General features: G+C 39.4%; 1 protein-coding gene and 2 long non-coding RNA genes across 54 annotated transcripts in view; 1 reads left to right on the top strand and 2 right to left on the bottom strand.

Moving 5' to 3' along the window:
• The window catches only part of MECOM (MDS1 and EVI1 complex locus), a 470676-nt gene extending 463856 nt beyond the window's left edge, over window positions 1-6820 (top strand). For all 50 annotated transcript variants that reach the window (XM_083739180.1, XM_083739177.1, XM_083739215.1 and 47 more), the window contains 3 exons: window positions 2105-2332; window positions 2738-2924; window positions 5071-6820. In XM_083739180.1, coding sequence (XP_083595306.1) covers window positions 2105-2332; window positions 2738-2924; window positions 5071-5205 — 550 coding nt within the window. In that variant the 3' untranslated portion in view covers window positions 5206-6820. The remainder of the gene's footprint in view (window positions 1-2104; window positions 2333-2737; window positions 2925-5070) is intronic.
• Window positions 1-19199, bottom strand: part of LOC310845117 — a 127501-nt gene that overhangs the window by 90911 nt on the left and 17391 nt on the right. Inside the window, exon 3 of one of the 3 annotated variants that reach the window (XR_014564474.1) lies at window positions 532-571. The exons of the other annotated variants lie outside the window; for them this stretch is intronic. This is a non-coding gene — a long non-coding RNA (uncharacterized lncRNA). Of the gene's footprint in view, window positions 1-531; window positions 572-19199 lie in introns of those variants that run through there. 3 annotated transcript variants of the gene reach the window in all.
• LOC310845194 lies at window positions 6666-13450 on the bottom strand. Its single transcript, XR_014564564.1, has 2 exons — window positions 8157-13450; window positions 6666-7753 (listed from the first exon to the last, which is right to left on the bottom strand). It is a non-coding gene; the product is annotated as an uncharacterized lncRNA (long non-coding RNA).

Raw genomic sequence — 19199 nt, 5'->3', positions numbered from 1 at the left:
CAACACGAATGTAAAACTATATTACTGCCCATTTTGTCCACTACACATTTCAGTAAAGAAAGTGAACTGTGTGTATTAAGTAAAACCCCTACTACTACTACTACTACTATACTACTACTACTATTTTTTTTATTTATACCCCACCCATCTGTCTGGGTTGTCCTAGCCACTCTCATGCATCAACAGACTATAAATCAATATATGGTTCAAGTGCATATGTCAAGTGCATATTTTGGATTTGAAACAGCACTTGAATTGGGGATAAGCATAAGCTTTCCACAGATGTGTAACATGGTGTGTGATTATGTTCTGGGTCAAATTTATTTACTGCCTTCTCTCACACATTAATTTGCTTTCCATGTTCAAGGGCAGAAAAGTGCATATGGCTTATGACTTTCTATTTTTAAAGTTTCTCGCTCATTTTTATGCTGGGTCAAAACTAGTAGGCATATATTCATGAAGGCAGCTGATAATACATTACATACACATTCAAATTTTCTTCCTGCTTGATTGTCATGGGTTAGTCCCCCCCCCCCCACATCTGGTCTCAACATGTCCTCTGATAGGAAGTCTATAAGGGAAAAAAGGTTGATGGGTCATCCAGTGATTCCTTTCAAAATTTTGATAGATATTTCATACTTGGCAAATTACTGCATATGAAAAGCATAATTAGCAAATCTGTTTTTTTAATCATGTGGCTTTCATTACTTTGGTTTAAATCCAAGTCCCTTTTCACTTCAAACTGTCTTCTTCTGGCATGGTTTAAAAATCTGGCAACCCCTGGTTTATAGCTCATAGTTTCTTAAGACTGTCCAAGAAGTTCTGCCAGGGCATCCTGATAAAAGATGCCAAAGATACCCACAAGTGAGATGATGGTCACTTTTTTCAAGATCATTGCAAAATTATGGGTTTCTTTATGGTTATTCCAAGATAATTTCCTCATGTTTAATGGATCCTATAACCCTTAATGATAATTGGTTAAATTCTATTTCTTTTTCTTCTTGAAGTATAAATGAAGGAATATAGACATGTTGACCAATGTAGACACAAGCTTGTTAAATGATCCAAAAGATTATTGTTTGTGGGTAACCCTACATGATTTAGGTAATTATGGGATAATGTCTGGTGTGGTTTCATTTTATATAGCCTAACAGACAATTTATTGGAAAATCTAAAAGCAATCAGATGAAAAGTGAAATTCCTTTGTATTTAGAAAAGGGTAATTTTTCTCTAGGGAATGGGTTGAGAAGGACAGAGCTTCTGGTGAACTAGAACATTTCGTTACATGTTTGAGTTTAAAATGTTATGATAACAAGGCAAACCAATCAAAACTTATCTCCATTTAAATTATACAGAATGCTTCATAAAATCAATGGAATAATTTTTTGGTGTGCAGTACTAAACAGTTTCAGTTATTCACATGACTGCTTCTCCATGACAAAGGTCACAATCTTTTATGGAATTAAATGCATCTAGGCCTATTGATTTCACTTTGAAGCCGACGTGTTCATAATGCTCTGCACCTCCCCAACACAATACACACTGCAAGCCCAAGATCTAGGTAGAAGGCCTTTATGTAAATGGGTTTAACCTGCTGTATATATTATTTTTATTTATGAAATATGTATTGCACCCTTGCCCCATGACTGTTATTCTATTTTGTCCTCACAACAAGCCTGTGAAGTGGTTACCCATTACTTTCCAACTATGCTGTGAAGCAGATTGTGTGCTACTGGTCGTTGTTATGCTTATTACCCCATGGTTAATAGGGCAGTGAGAGACAGTTGAGAACTTGAATAATTTTTCCGTTTGGTCAATAGTAACTATGCTGGGAATTCTACTTTCAAGAATAATGAAATGTAGTAATCTAAAAACTCAGATGTAATAGTGAGAAAAGCTATCTTCACTATTTTGTCAGACTGTGAATTGAATTTCAAAGGATTATTGGCCACTTAATAAAGTGGACAGAGTGGTTATTGATTTTAATTATGGCAATTACCACCTATGGGATAGTTAATGCAAAACAAAGTTTAGAAAGCAAGGTCCTGTTTCTGCAACTGCTAACAGGCAATTTTGTTTTCATTTGATATGTATTTTTTTGAAGAATTAATGGAAGTCACTTTAAGGATGAAAAGACTCTGGTGACAAGCCAGAACTCAGACTTGTTGGAAGATGAAGAAGCAGAAGATGAAGTAATGATGGATGAAGAAGATGAAGAAAGTGAGATAACAGGGGGGTCAGTTAAAGAACCAGCTGTAAGCAACATATGTGAAGAGGGTGACTATGAAGAAGCAAATGCTTTGGAAATGAATTGCAAGACTTCCCCTGGCAGGTAGGAGCAAGATCAAAGTAGATGGTAGAAAATACAGCAGAATTCCCAATTTCTAGGACTTAATCCAGGTTCTGTATTTGCAGGTTGACCTAAATATGCCTGTTAATAATTATTTGTGGACAAGGTTTGGAATAGAAAAACTATTGTGCAACTGAGCAGCTTTCTAAGGGGTGTGATCCAGATAAAGTTAGCCACACTTTATAGTTTCATTTAAATCAGTAGAACCTAATCATATGGTTAAGAATTTAATTTTTAAAAAGAACCATGCCTATTATGCCCTCAATTTTGCCCAAAGTCTGTTAAAGGAAAGACCAGTCAAAATATTTCAATTACTATTTTTTTAAAAATCACTGATAATTTGCTTTTCAAAACCAATCAATATGCCAATCTTTGGACGTTTCATAGGTATAAGGAAGATGAGTTTAATAAAACTGGACTTTCTGCGTTGGACCATATAAGGCACTTCACTGATAGCCTCAAAGTGAGGAAAGTAGAAGAAAACCAGTTCAGTGAAGCTGAACTGGCAGCGTTTAGCACCTCCCATCTGCCAGAAGACTTAAAGCAGCCATTGTGTCGCAAGTCCAAATCCCAGGTAAATCTATTTTATTATGCTTTCAGGATAAATTGTAATGTGGTTGGGAAGGGTGGGAAAAGTGATGATGGGGATTGAAACAATAGATTGGGAGGAGTCAAAGAACGCCAGTGCTGAGTCAGTAATCCTGAGAGTAGCAGAGGAGCAGACAGTCCCGTACAAATGTACACTGAAAACGTAAAACACTTCTTGCTGCATATACCAACAGTAAGAAACCCATCTGGAGATACCCTCAAAAGGCCACCTCAATTTGTTTGACCTTTTGTGCTGACATGGTTAATGCACCTGTTTTTCTGGCCCATGGTAGATGAGCAAGTGCTGCTGCATCAGCACCACATCCAACTGAGCTGGTGCTGAGAAAAAGGTGGACAGACACTGCTTAACTGCAGTTAAGAGATCAGGAAGGACACCATTGGATCATATGCATCTTCTCTTTTTGCCTTTCTTCTCTAGTACAAATATATCCAGGCTAATGACAGCGGTTCAACCACCAACCTTGACAATGGTGTTTGTGCTTTGAAACTGTTTCCAAATCCAGGTTTCCAAACCTGGCTAAGAAGATTTGACCTTGTGTTGTGACACCTGTAAATTAAGGACTTTTAAAGAAAATAAAGATTAGTGCAAACCATAGTTAATGTTGGTGCCAATGCAATTCCTGACATTTGTTAAAATAGATTGAGGAAATATGCACTGAAGAATTGAGTACTAAGAGAAAGAGAGAGCGCAATCCTGTGGTCTGTTCCGTTCCCGTATTCATAGACAAGAGAGTTCCAATGTTTTGTCTGTACTGGCCCTATTATTCGTATTTACTGGTTGGTACAACTGAGATGGCTAGGCTGTCTAGTTGTAACCTGAAACTATACTTTTCTGGAAAGGAGTCAAGTGTGCTTACACATGCTAGTACAGTGGTGCCCCGCAAGACGAACGCCTCGCAAGACGAAAAACCCGCTAGATGAAAGGGTTTTCCGTTTTGGAGGCGCTTCGCAAAACGAATTTCCCTATGGGGTTGCTTCGCAAGACGAAAAAAATATTGCATCGCGGTTTTTTTCCGCTTTTTTCGCCCTTTTCTTAAGCCGCTAAGCCGCTTATCAGCTGTTCCGCTGATAAGCCGCTTAACAGCTGATCGCCGGAAGCCGCTTGACAGCTGTAGCGCTAATCCGCTAAGCTGTCAATGGGCTTGCTTCGCAAGACAAAAAAACCGCTAGACGAAGAGAATTGCGGAACGAATTCTTTTCGTCTAGCGAGGCACCACTGTAGAAATTTTAATGTCCCCAGTAGGCCCATGAATACTGCCAATCTTCATCGGTTTTCTACTTTGCAGAGAAGGTTAACAAATTAGTTCATTTAAACTTGTTTGAGAAGATTCGGAACATGCCACACAACACAGTGAAATCCATGGCAATCCTCTTAACTTACTTCCATGAAGCAAAGACCATAGTCATGTAATTAGGTTTTGAAATCACTGAATTGTTCTGTACAACACTCTTATACCAAGGTAATTAACCCCATTAGTGCAGCATTTCTCCAACTGTGGGGCATGAAGTGTTGCCATTTTGCCACTAGTGGCAAAATAACTGCAGTTTTGCTCAACTGAGGGCCTAGCTGGAAACACACCAGTTTTTGCTGCAGGGGAGGAATAGAGAAGGCAAAATACCCTTGTCTATCCAAACATTGTTGCTGCTGCCTTTCTGACTATGCCCCCCCCCCCCCCCGGCTGCCTTTTCTTTGTTTCCATACTACCGTATTTACTCGAGTCTAATGTGTCATCAAATCTAATGTGCACCTTAATTTTCACAACGTACTTTGGCCAAAAAAGGTGAGCATTAGATTCGAGTAAATATGGTATATGAAGTTCTTTGGCTCTTCCCTCTGCCACATTGGGAGCCCATAAAGTAAAGTACATTCACAGATCCAAAGGGTTTAACAACACAGGCCTAGCACAGTTTCCATTTTTTCTGTCATGAGCCTTCAGAAATCTAGTGAGATGACTTTGTGGTACAGGGTGAATTCCAAGATGGTTCCCAGGTGGGAGCCATACTGCTGATTCCCACTGAAAGAATAGGTTCTTCCACGATAGAACTATGACTCTAAATGATATTACTGAATATCTTATTTTGACTTCTTCCTTATTCTTCTTTAACTGTAGGCCATTGCTATGATGCTTTCACTCTCCGACAAGGACTCTCTCCACTCTGCACCCCACAATTCATCCAATGTGTGGCACAGTATGGCAAGAGTTGCTGCAGAATCCAGTGCCATCCAGTCCATTAGTCATGTATGACACCGTCAAATGTAACAGGATTGGGACCAAGTCCAAACTAGCAACATGGCTCTTTGCTAGAAGACTATTTAAAAGACTGCAGAGCAGAATGCCTTAGAAATCTGATGGGTCACATTTAAAGTCAGGTGACCTTAAACTGAATGATTTGAAAGAAAGAAAGAAAACTATTTATTCTCAATCTTTTGTTTTGCACAGCGAAGGCAGCTGCTGACATTTTGAGGATCAATGCGACTTTCAAAATACATGGATCAAATAGACCTTGTTGGGGAATATGTGTCTTCCACTCCACCTGCTTGGGGAGGGACTTATGGGTTAAGACGTGTATTGTTACACACACGTTAGCACTCCTTTAAACTAAAACAGAATTGTTTCTTCCTTTTTGAGTCCCCCCCCTCCGTGTAGAATGGTAATTGTAGGCAGGATTAGGAACAGTTGCTTTTCTATACAAATCCTCTTCATCTATGCTTTATGCGTTTGAAACCATTTAAGGAAGACAAAGCAGTTCCCTCGAATGTACATCAACCATTAATCTAGAACCTAATGACAAGGAATATTTTGCCCCCTCCTTAACTTTTGCCTTCTGAACTGCATTGTAAAAATAAAGAACCACATGAGACAATAATGTAAGACATCTGTGTATATTGTAAAAAAAAAGAAGAAGAAAAACTTGGGAGAGTTCAGCAATTAAAGGAGGTGAGTCTTTCAGCATACTACATGCAAAAGACCACAGTCATGAAACATACCACTATAGTTCAATGTTTCCCTGATCAATGTAATGACATTTTAATTTTAGACAATCATGTCACTGTTTTGTTTGTTTTATTTTGTTGGTGTTCATTTGTTGCTCTTGATTTCTTTCTTTATTGGTGTTGCGTGTACATGTAATTTATTTGTTGGCAAACAATTGTTTGTGGATTAAGAAAAAAGCACTCTTGCTAAATGTAGCACTGTTCATATGAAATTAATAGCACTGTTCCAGTTCTCTCCAACCCCACCCCACATCATTTTTCTGGGCACCCATGGACTTAAAAAAAGGAGGCGAACTGATCTGCATATATGTTCGTGCAAACAGTGTTTAAAAAAGATTTCTTACATTCCTCTTTTACTATCGGTTTTTTTCCTTTTACTGAAACTAAATAATGAATAGAGGTGATTTAGAGATTTTTTTGTAATACAGCAAAAATGATTCAAATGTATAAAGCATTCTAATTTTTTCTTCATGAAAGCATGATTCTTCTGATTAAAAAAAGAAAAAGAAAACTGTACCCAATATTTTATGCCGGTTGTCTGCGAGCTTGTGTGATGTTACGTTCATGTTAATCCTATTTGTAAAATGAAGTGTTCCAAACTTATGTTTAAAAAAGAAAACCCCCAATAAATAAATAATGAATTGTATTCAGTTATTTTGGGGGCGGGGCGGGAGGGGGCCAAGAATTTCGCCCTTTTGGTGAGGGACCAGATTTTATTTTCCTTTTTGTTTATTATCTCATTTTGAAATAACCAGCAAGTTGAGGTACTTTCTTTAAATGCTTTGTACAATGTAACTGTTATGCATTTCAGTACATTACTATGGGAGGATCAAATTTAAAAAAAAAATAAAGGATTACAAAATGAAGACATCATTTTCACTGGCCTTTTGTTCTGTTGGCTATAGAATGGATTTCAACAGCATTTGTATGAAATTTCCCCTACTAGCAATAATGCTAACTGCACACAAACTCTGCTTTTGCAAAAGGATAAAAGCAAACCCACATCCCTGTTGGCCCTCAAAACACTCAAGTCTAGAGCAATCACTATGATTACTCTAGGTTTTCTCAATAATCACAAATGCTAGACATAAGATGGTTACAGCAATCACAGTAGGTTGGGGAAGAGAGAATCAAGGGCAGTCAAACATGTGCCGCCTTCCCAGGCCCACACTGGCATGTCAGATTGGCAGAAGCTTGGGAGGTGGCAACACATCCCCTTGTCAGTGGTGTTAGTTGAGAGAGGGGGGGGGACACCACCATTCTACAGCCTGTTGGGGAATGGTCTAACCCTGGAATGCCTCCTATGCTGCTTAGGAGAGGGGATTGTAAGGCCAGACCTCTTTTACCCACAGAGAGGGAGATCTACAAAATCTTATAGTACCTGGGACGACTGCTGGGGGAAACTGGTTTATTCTGTAAATTGTTTATATATCTAGATTTTTTTAATTTCAGGTTTTGGTTACCTGGCAGAAAGTCCCCATCTAGACTAGACTAATCTAGGACTGTATAAGTGAAAGCAGGTTACCAAACAAACAGTGAAGGCAGATCCCTTAGGGTAAATGGGACACTGCTGCACCAACTTCAGCCTGCCCTCAGCTAGGTCCCACCTGCTTACATTTTTTACAACCCATACAGGGGATGAAGGCATTCTGCTTCTTAGTCTCAGTATTGCCTTTGTAGAACTCAATGCTGAGACTGAGAGTGGCAAAACTATTTGGCTCTGCCTGTCACTGGTTCTGGCTTCACCTACTCTTGGCCTCCTGCCTTACTTACTACCAGCCCCAATGGACCAGCCACCACTACAAACCGAACATATGAGAAAATTCCTTCCAGTAGCACCTTAAAGACCAACTAAGTTAGTTCTTGGTATGAGCTTCCGTGTGCATGCACACTTCTTCAGATACCAAGTATTGGTATTCCAGGGTTAGACCATTCCCCAACAGGCTGTAGAATGGTGGTGTCCCCCCCCCCCTCTCTCAACTAACACCACTGACAAGGGGATGTGTTGCCACCTCCCAAGCTTCTGCCAATCTGCCATGCCAGTGTGGACCTGGGAAGGCTGTACATGTTTGACTGCCCTCTGGTATCTGAAGAAGTGTGCATGCACACGAAAGCTCATACCAAGAACTAACTTAGTTGGTCTTTAAGGTGCTACTGGAAGGAATTTTTTTTGTTTTGACTATGGCAGACCAACACGGCTACCTATCTGTAACTAGAACATATGAGGGTATTGTTAATGTTCTCTTTTTGTGAAAGTTAATAGCAACCCCCCTGCAACATACAAACAATTGTATTTTCTTCCTCAAGCACACCAAGGAACCATCTACTCAGCATTTTGCTTCCAACAAGATTTGAGGGCGATAACCATCTCCTTTTGGATGCCCAATTATGTTGTCATCAGAAGTATAAGGCTTTGTGTATGAATATTTAAATAGTGAACAGCCATTGATTGACCTATCCTCTGTGAGTTTATCATTTTACAAAACTAAGTGAGTGGCCAACACCACATATTGTAGTAATGAATTCAATAAGTGAATTATGTATTGCAAAGAATTTCATTTGTGCTGGACCTACTGCCAAAAAAATTAATAAGAGCTCTACGTCAGCATCCACAGAGCCCTTCCATAAGTGGAAAGTAGTCTGATGTGTTCATTGTGTATCTTATTTCCAATTCTGGCTGTATTGCCTCACTTTGTAGCAGACTCTACTCTGGAAGATACCCCAACCTTGAGAAGTAGCCAGGTGTGAGTGACTGCAGTGGGGAAAGGGCACATGGTGTTCCTGGCTCTACAATTGTTTGTGGGTTATCATCATCATCATAATTATTATTACTGAGTGTCAAACTGTAAGTGCATGAACTGGACTTGTTCTTTACACCAATTGTATCAGAGGTAGCTTTGGAATTTAGTGATCCAATGTTGTTATCCTGCCTCATACAATATATTTTCATGGGCAGGGAATCCCAGAATATTTTAGCCAGACAGTACTTGACAAGTCACTTTTTTGGGTTATTAATTTATTTTGCACTTGACCTATGAGTGCCTTTCCTACATAATGTCCATTTATTTGCACAACTGCAGCAGTGAATGAAACAGTGATGAGTCAAACACTTCTAATTCTTTTCTATTCTTTTCTGTGCTCTCACATTCTCTTCACCCTTTGATTAATGATCACATATATCCAAGACCAAAGTGACCTTAGGGTTTGTTATTACAGGCTAACTGATCACAGAAAAAACCTTGCAAGTGTCTCTGATTTAGTTGCAGTTTTGCATTTGGAATAAAGCTTTCCATCACACTAAAAATAAATAAATATGAACCCTTAATGGTGTCATGCAGCTAGGAAGGAGGGGGCACATGCTCAGCAAACAAAGGAATCCTTAACCTCTACTCTCTTCTACCTGTCAGTTACAAAGACATAGTGTGCCTTCAAGATACTTCTAATGTACTGTAAATGTTATTAAGGGACTTTCATGTGGCAGCAAGTAAGTGGAGCAAAATAAAAATCCAAAATAAAGACTTGCATATTACCATGCAATACATCAACCTGAGACCATGCCAGACTCTTGAAACTGACAGGACATGTAATCAGTGGCTTTAATGTACAGTCATACCTTGGGTTACAGACACTCCAGGTTGCATTTTGTCAGGTTACGGACACTCCGAAACCCAGAAGTACCAGAATGGGTTACTTCCAGGTTTCGGAGGTCACACATGCATAGAAGCGCTAAATTGCACTTTGCTCATGCGCAGAAGCGCCAGATCACAACCCGCGTGTGCGCAGACGCGCCGCTGCGGGTTGCAAACGTGCATCCCGCACGGATCACGTTCGCAACCTGAGCGTCCACTGTATTTGATGTTTTAAAGGATGCTTTGAAACATTGTTTAAAGGGTTGAGCACCTGGAAATCTGAGTTTTGTCGCACACAGACAGTTCCTAGACAACAAAGTATTTCCTTCACAAAGAAATGGCACTCTCAGAAACCATTGGTTCTGGTCCTATCCTCCAGAGCAGGAGAAAACAAGCTTGCTCCAGCCTCCATGTGAACAGCCCTTTAGATATTTGAAGATGGCTCAGTCTCCTTTTTACCAGGCTAAACATACCCAATTCCTTCAACCATCCCTCATAAGGCTCAGTTTCCAGACCCTCCTTACATTGTTTATTTTGTTATCACCAGGTTGGGCACTGCATTGTTCTGTGAACAACCCTGGGTATAGGGTGGTATATAAATTCATTCAATCAATCAATCAATCAATCAATCAATCATTTCCTTTCGAGTGAAGACAGAGCCAAGGAGATGTTGAGCAGTTCTGCCTTCTCTCTGTCACCCAATAGCATTTCTTTGTCTTCTCCACACAGCAGACCCACTACCTGCTTGTTCTTCCTTTTGCTTTGAACATAGCTGAAGAAACATCATTATTTTTAGCCTCTCTTGCAAGCCTCAGCTCATTCTGAGCTTTGCCAGCCTGACCTCCTCCCTGCAACTGTTGGATACTTGTTTATACTCCCTCCCAGAGATCAAAACAACCTGCTTCTTCCCGACACCTTAAATTTGGAAACTGGCTTGTACTACTGGACTAACTAACATTTAACTCCATGTGTGTGCCGTTGCTTTCTTTTCTATTAATATTAATTAGATAGAGTTCCAGATTATGATCCCCTCTCCAAAAGTGCAATATTGAAAGAACAGCTGTAGTACACAATAATTATACAATTCAGACACCCCAATCAAATGGAGCATGTGCTCCCTGCACATAGCATCTGTTTTTAAAAGCCAAAATTCAGCTGAGCAGCTGCTTGGTGGGGACATTGAACTGAATCTTCTCCAACTTCAACTAACAGCTAAGACTGTAACTTTTAAAAAAAATGCACACAATTCATCTTCCAAATACGGATGAATGCATAGAAACCTCTGCATCCATAAACGGTGTCCCTAGCCTACTGTATCTCTTTTATATGGAATTCAGATGAGGTAGTGGGAGTGCTGAATTGGTGTTTGGGAGCAGCAACAGATTAGATCAAGGTCAATAAACTCAAGATCAATCCAGCTAAAATGAAGGAACATTGGTAGGTCTCCCCAGGGAGGTGATGTTCAACCTGTTTTGTAAAGGACTGCACTTGACCTGAAGGATTAGATTCTCGATATGGGACTACGCTAAGCCAGCATTGTCACTAGAAACCCATGTGGCATTTGTGGTACATAACATTTTTCAATAACTGAGGACTGGTAGATCAGCTGTGATTCCTCCTGGACAGGGCTAACCTGGCCACAACTATCCATGTTCTGATAATCTATAAATTAGATTGTAATAAGTCTGCCTTGGAAAACTGTGGAAAACTGCAGATTAGGCTACTAATTGTGACTAGGAGATAGGAAAATATATAATCAGTCCTGAAACCTGGGCACAGTTCAAAGTGTTGACACTCATTTTGTGTCTGGGTACTAGAAAATGGACCTGCCTGAGCACTGAGGTCATTTGCTAGGTGCCTCTGCCATTTGAGATTTGTGGAATGTTGTCTCCAGGGAGGATTCTGGCACCTGTGTTGTCTTTCTGATGCAAAGAGTGTTGTATTTTCCCGGGCCTTTTAATATTGCTGAATCTGTTTTACGTTGCATCCTCCCCAGTGTCATATTGCTGTATAGCTTTATGCTTATGTATTTGTTTTGGCTATTGTTGTTTCCTTTCCCCTGTCCTGGAAATATTTATATTGAAGAACAGCATATACAATTTTAAAGAAAACCATAAAATATGGATGTGATAAAACCGTGGTTCCAGGGTCTGAAAAGACTGAAGGTGATTGCAGTGGACCACACTAGAGAAAGCAGATTGCCAGGTTAAGGTATCAAGGTTTTTAAATTGTAGTGGATGTTTTGCATGATAAAACATTCTGCTTCTTGAGTAGAAACAGCCTTTTGTTTATTTCACATCAAATTCTGTGTGACTGACATGGCAAAAATTCCTTAGACTTTCCAGGCTGCTTTTAATGCAAATGAATTCAGTGAAATGAATGATCAGCAGTGAAATGCATCGCCATCCCCATGCTCCTGAAACACAGGGAACGGCTGGGAATGGTCATTCTGCAAAATTATCAGTAATTATGACACTGATTTTCTAAGAATGCTGAAAAATTCTTAACAACTGTTTCTTTTGAGTCCCAGCTCTCAGTTCATTAACATATGTTCACACAAGCAGAAACTGTATTAATATCTCTGTTACTCCATGTCATTCCCCCCTCCCCAAAACTAGCACTTGAGGGCAGCTAAAGATTAGATAGCTGGCGATAGACCTGCCAGCATGCACATATGGAAATGTTCAATTTGTAATCTGATTACAGCACCAAAAAACCCCACACAAAAGCCCACTTGATACCTGTGGCAGTTATATTTCATGGTTAAGTGCAGAAAATTCTCAACAGCGTGTCAAGTTTCTTATGGCCAGCCAAGTCAACTGATGGAAGTAGCTCTTTAATTCCTGGGGAACCTCTTCAAACAGGCACATGTCAAGCCCAATTTGAACTCACAGAGAGGTACGCTAATTGTTGGGCGGTATGTAGCAGCATAATGCAGCCATTTGCAAAACTGTGCCCCTTGTAAAGCTTTGCATGTGAGAGATGAAGTGCCTGTCTTTGTTCTAGGGAAGGACATGGGCAACCTTCCAGCTTCTGAAATCTCTTGGCGCATGTTTTGCTTTGCCAGAGTTGGGAGGGGAGAACGACAGGGGACTGGTTTCTTCCATTACAGAGACTCATTACAGGAGGTCTGATCAGAAGATACTCCTCCAAATAACTGGAGGGGGCAGGGAGCAAACCTGTTAGACCGTGGGTAGGCAAAATAAGGCCAGCGGGCCAGATCTGGCCCAATTGCCTTCTAAATCCGGGCCACGGACAGTCCGGGAGTAGAATGTGTCCTTTTATTTAAAATGTATCTCTGGGTTATTTGTGGGGCCTGCCTGGTGTTTTTACATGAGTAGAATGTGTGCTTTTATTTAAAATGCATCTCTGGGTTATTTGTGGGGCATAGGAATTCGTTCATCCCTCCCCCCAATATAGTCCAGCCCCGCACAATGTCTGAGGGACCCTTGCTGAAAATGTTTGCTGACCCCTGTGTTAAGACTGTAGCAAGTAGTTATCCTTTGTAGGCAGTACCATTCCCAAGCAGCCGAATCTTAAGGAGCACTTTGAAGTTTAAAGATTACTAAGTGGGCGGGGTGATGGTGGTGGAAATGATAACAATAGAGCTTTATACAATTATGATTGGGGTAGAAAGAGAAATGTATCTCGTTCTTGCAGGATCCTCTAATAAAGTTGTTGGTAGGTTCAGGAAGTGGGGATGACCATTGGTTAGTTAGTGTTTGGAAAACAATAGGAAAATTCAGTCTATTCCCAATCTATGTCACTTTCACAATTGTTCAATCATAGGTCTATTCTATTCCATTTCTGCATTATAATCATCATCATCCACACAAAATGTAATTTAAACACATTTTTGAACATATTTTCCCCCGAAAACATACATTTCCAAATGTATTAATTTTAAAATAAGCATTTTAAAATGTATTTTGCTCCATTTTTGGAGCCAAGAATTTGCAGCCAAAAATGTTGCAAGGCAACATTTGGAGAAGTGTGAAATCTGGAGCATAACTAGGTTCCAATCCTATATTGTCTTATTCAAAGAACAAATTCCTCAAGCAACCTTCACACTAAGAGGCAACTTGTTGGCTGCTGGAAAGAGAATGCTAGACCAGAGATGGACCTTGGTTTGATCTCTGAAGGCAGTTTTTATGTACTTGTGATGTAGGAGTCATTGCGGATATCCAACTGAATATGAGACAACAATAGTATAATGGGCCGCCCCATTCTGTTTTGCCCAGTGAAGAGAGAACCCTCTCTCTTTAAAGACATGTGTAGCCCAATAGTTGATGGGAGATAAAAGAACAGGTTTTCCTTAATAAGCACCATCCCAATGTTAAAAGTGACCTAAAGTTAACTCTATCGGCAGAATAGCCAGTGAAAGGAAGAATTAGGCAAATGCTGAGCTACATCTTCCACCTCCCTCAAACATATTCACAACCCTTACCCATGCATGCATTTATACAGTCTCCTACACATACACACAAACCCGTGGGCACACACAAACTCTAACTTGAACACATGCAACAAATATAACTCCTCAAATCTTGGAGCTAGGGCAAGAGAGTTCTATTAGCACTGAAGGCTCTTTCCTAGCCAATATGACCTTTCCATTTGCTTCTATCATTATAGGACACCCTACAATGGGGAAAGGGATGGATTTTGCAGATACAGTAGAGGCTGAGAGAAGAGCCCAAGGCTAGAATATGTGGCTAGGGTGAGATTCAAACCAGGAACCCCTCAATTTAGCTTCTTGATCACTGGCTTAAACCCAACTCAAAGAAGCAGGCATAGATAAAATGGGTTTTAAATACTTCCCAAAGCCTATTAGGTTTAGGTTTTTTGAAAATCTTGTATGCACTCTGCCTTTCCCAATATGGTGCATGCATAATTTTTTGTAAAGAGGTTATATTCATCCTGCCAGACACATTAATGCCCTAGGATAAAAAGAGACAGAAATATATTGGACTCTACGCAAGATCAGACCAAGCCAGGGGGTGGCAGAGGGGTAAGTGAATGTGTATCAAATGGCAAAATGCCAACAGGGCTTCTTTTTTAAAATATACAGTATGCTGTACCAGTTAGGTCAAGAACAGGAAAGTTCATCCTGTCTCACGCCTCCTAGAGTCAGCACAAAGAAACACCCGCCATTGGCCTTCACATACCCTAGACTCTGGCATTTCAGATAACACTGAATTAAGCTGAAATGTACCTATTGTTTGTGTTCTGCACATGTCAGATCAGAATCTGGCCTCCTCACATCACTATTACTTTCAGGCAATAACATTTTTCACCTACCGTCTATCAGAGGAAAATATCTAAGGTCTTCACAGAACGTGAGATCCAACTTTAATCCAGCTTTGCCAAAAGGGAGGAGATTAGGAAGAAAGCCAAACAAGTCTTGTTGGCTGAGAAAGAATCATCTATCAATTTCCCCACCAAAAAAGAAAAAAAAAGGATATGAAAAAGTGCTGCCCCTCATTTTCCTGCCTACCACACAAACGGAGCTTCATAAATAAGGACATTTCAGCCTGCTTCATCATGACTTTTGAGCAGAAAGATTTATTTCAATAAATCCTCTCAAACTGTGCCTCTCGGGCCAAAGAGCCCTGTTGTCCAGATTTCTCAGAGAGGCCTACAATGCCTAGTCTCCTAAGGGTTATCAGTTATGTCATGCATTATAAATAATCCAATCAGAGCAGTGGGAAACAACATTTCTATTTAATACCAGGAGAAACAGTGGAAGTCAGCGATTGATACCAACACAATGATGGGAAAAAGTGTCCAGAGGTGCTACTCACATAATCTCACTTTACAACATCTTGAAAATTCAATAGAAAAGTGCTCAGCTAACAATACCCCAATGGCACGCTTCTGATTATTGTTCCAAAATGTTCCATAAGACCCTGAACAATAAGAATGCTCTCTAAATATATCTCAGAACAAACAAATTGTTTCTCTGTTTTGATTTTTTAAATAAACTGCATATTGTTAGTCAACAATCGGTATACCCTTAAAATCTATGCATCTCAACTGCTGGTACATATAAAGGGAAATGAGGTATTGGGTTGGGAAAAGGTTGACACAAAAGTATCATTTAAAATCATTATGGGAATCAAGTATCTATTTGCCTGCCCTGAGAAATGCTCACAGCTCTTTAGCTTTTTGCTTCTCCCCCAAAAGACATGACACTGCACTATTCGGAGTTTCAGGCAAATGTGTTTTTTTTGTTTTTTGTTCGTTTTTGTTTGCTTCAGGCAAATGTTGAGACAAATATATTTTTATGCACTTTGATTTTCTTTAAAATCCTGTAGTTCATATAGGAACTAAAGCACATGAATTTAATAAAGAGTTAAAATGCACAGTTAAAAACAAGGATTCTGAGAGATGCTTTTGCATAACAAATGATTTTTTTAAAAAAATTTAATTAACTTTTGACATAAATATATTTCACAAACGTACAAAAGACAAAATGAAAAAGAAAAAACAGAAAAAGAGGGAAAAAAGAAAAAAAGAGAAAGAAAAACACGAAAAACACGAAAAACATACAACTTTAAATGACATTAATCGACTTCCCTTTATCTCGATTTCGGAAAATATTATCTTGTTTATCTATCTGCTGTGTCTATTCCTTAAGCATAACAAATGAGATAATTTTTGTATCTTCCCAAACCCGTACTGTCTTGTAGCAATTGGATCATTTGACTTATCCATCTTTTCCTCATCTTATAACTAATGGTAATCCAAATATCCATTGAACAGCATTTATTCCTTGCTCACTAAATTGGTAAGCAGCTGAAGACTTAATAATAATAATAATAATAATAATAATAATAATAATAATAATAATAATAATTCAATAACAATAAGAGTAATGGTAAAAATAGTGGCAAAAATAGTGGTAGAGTATTTTTACTCTGCTCCTCTCCCAATCCAGATCAATAAAAGTAAGACAGCCCCTGCTCGTTATGCTTTCAATTGAAGCAAGATATGACACAAAAGGAAAATGGATTAGAACCAAGGAGGAAAGAAAGAAACTTAAGTACCAGTTGTTAGTTACAAGTTCTGTGTCCAGTTTTGGGCACCACAATTTAAGAAGGATATTGACAAGTTTGAATGTGTGCAGAGGAGGGTGACCAAGATGTTCAAGGGTCTGGAAACATCTCTTAACATTCCTCCCTCTGCTGCAAGTTCTCTCAAGAACCTGATCTTCAGAGAGATGTGTGAGCTCAAAGGCAGACCACTGATCCAGATTTCCACAACCCTAGAATCTTCCTTACATCATTACTGAGAGGTGGGCTATATTCCAGCCGTATTAGGTGGTAGAAACCTGAAGTGCTGGAATTAACTGTATGACTTTAAACTGTAAATGGGTGGGCGGTAGAATGTTTATGTTTTCTTCTTTAAAAAACAAAACTGTAGGATGATGTTGTTGTGGTTTTGGGAAAGGATATCAGTGAAAAAGTTTCTGTCCCAGTTCATTTAAAGGAACTAATGCAATTATCTGACTGTAGACTCAACCATTCTACCAACACATTAACTTCCACTTTATTCTACTGCATGTGTCAACAAGACTTTAATAATCAGATGACGCCACCGAATTCAGCAATAGAGGTTGCCCCCTCAAATCTATCATGCATTGCTCTATCTCTCTAGGATATCCTGAGGACTGCTGCCTTGTTTTATCCTGATGCCTTCTCTCCATGCCTCTTGCAACAAACGCTGAAGCCAATTAGTGGCATTGGCAGAGTGGCAAAGCAGCTCAGTTTTCCCTACTGTGATTTATTTGGGAAACCCTGCAGTTAAGTGACTGTTAAACACGTATTATTTATTGTTAATCTGCCTTGTAGAATCCAAGTAGGCAAATATGCATTTTGTGGGATTTTTTAAATAAAAAAAAATCTAATAGAAAACATTGTCAGTAACCATAGCCATCATCTCCTGTATATATGGGATCCCTATTTTTAGACTCCATTTCTGCAAATCCTTAGGTTAGGACTTTAAACAACATCTGAAGAAAGTAAGGCTACTGCAAGCAAGGCACACTTTAATTGTGCCTAAATATCCAATATCTTAACTCCGCTTTCAGAATACACAAAAGCAGCCCTGAAGATTAAACAACACATTGAAATACTTTTTTCTAAGTCACCATTGTTTTAAAAGCAAACACAGCCTTAAAACTGTATTATATAATAGTGTAAGCAAAAGATGCTGAAAAAATCATTAGCTCCAAAACGAAAGGTTGAATTGTGTTACAGAATCAACTATGGTGAGTAAAATAAATGTGTCATGAGTGGCAAAATGAAATGAAATACTCCTTTTTGCTACAGGCTCTTAATCTTGGTGTTTATTTTTACAGCCGTTAATATGCACTTTTTAAAGCAGATCCAGAAAGTGTCTTTAGCAAGCCTGACTGTCAGCTGCCATCTCCCAAATATGGCTTATGCCTGGAGCTTGCAATCCTATCTCTGTTTCGCCTACAATCCCAGTTGCAGTGATTATTTTTGTTTGGCTGTGCCGAAGCATTAATTTTATAGATTTGCCAAAGATCTGTTTACAGTCGATATAAACACAATGTACTGAGTTCAGAAGAACATCAGAAGAGGAAAATTCCAACTTCTGAAAACACTTAAAGATGATCAAACACGTGGAATGGACTAATAATTTTTGGGGGGGGAATTTTGACTCAACTGTCAGGCGATCAACTTTGTTCTCTCTCTAGGGCATTGGGACGTTGCCCTCGTTAGAGCTCTGTAATGAACTGAAGCTTGTTTAAAGAAATAGAGACCCCATTATGCAGGAACTCCAAAGTATAAAATATTTCACTTAGGAATTAAGCCCACCTCCTCCCCAATCACTTGACTCTTTCAAAGACCTTCAAAGCACCTTATTTTTGGCATCTGGTGTAGATCGTAACATTTGAGCTCTGCCAGCTGAATACATTTACATATACTTTGCACATTAAAAAATATAGTTTTTTCCTGCCCTTTGGCTTGTATAATAAAAAGGTACAGGCACAATTGCTGGTCCTGCTCAAACAGTAATTTGAATAAAATTTTAGAGCCAAACTGGAATGAAATCCACCGAGACCAATGCAAGTGGATTCAAAGGAATTTATGTCTATCCCGCTTTGTAACTTTGAACATGCTCCCTGGTCCTGTGTAGCTCAGGCCTTTCCAATTCCACTCCCTCCTCATATTCACTTACTTTAAAGCTATAGGCTCTGTTCAACACCAGTGCAGGAAGTCCTTCCCTGGACCAGGAAGGAACCTATTCATCCCATCCACCCTGTTCTTTGAGAGCTTCAAAACTGAAAAAGGCATTTGGGATTATACATGAATTCATGGAGGATCATCAGTGACTACAAGGACCCTCCGTATACAGAGGGAGTAGATCACTGTGCACCGGTAGCTGGGGCGTTTATGCTATCTATTGTCAAAATGGATGTTCAAGATTACACTACTGAGATGATTTCACTTTCTTGAAAAGGTCCTTGTATCCAGCTCAACCAAAGTGGAACCTAGAACTCAGAAAGTGTGACTAACAGTGACAGTCATGTCTCTGGCCTGAACAAAGTTTTATTTCCTATAGCTAATGGGAGACCTTTCAGAGTGGC

The sequence above is a fragment of the Podarcis gaigeae genome (genome assembly GCF_964106915.1).
Source record: "Podarcis gaigeae genome assembly, chromosome: 5".
In the NCBI taxonomy this organism is placed as follows: domain Eukaryota; kingdom Metazoa; phylum Chordata; class Lepidosauria; order Squamata; family Lacertidae; genus Podarcis; species Podarcis gaigeae.
Note: the sequence above shows the minus strand (reverse complement) of the source record. Positions and strands in the feature narration are given on the sequence as shown.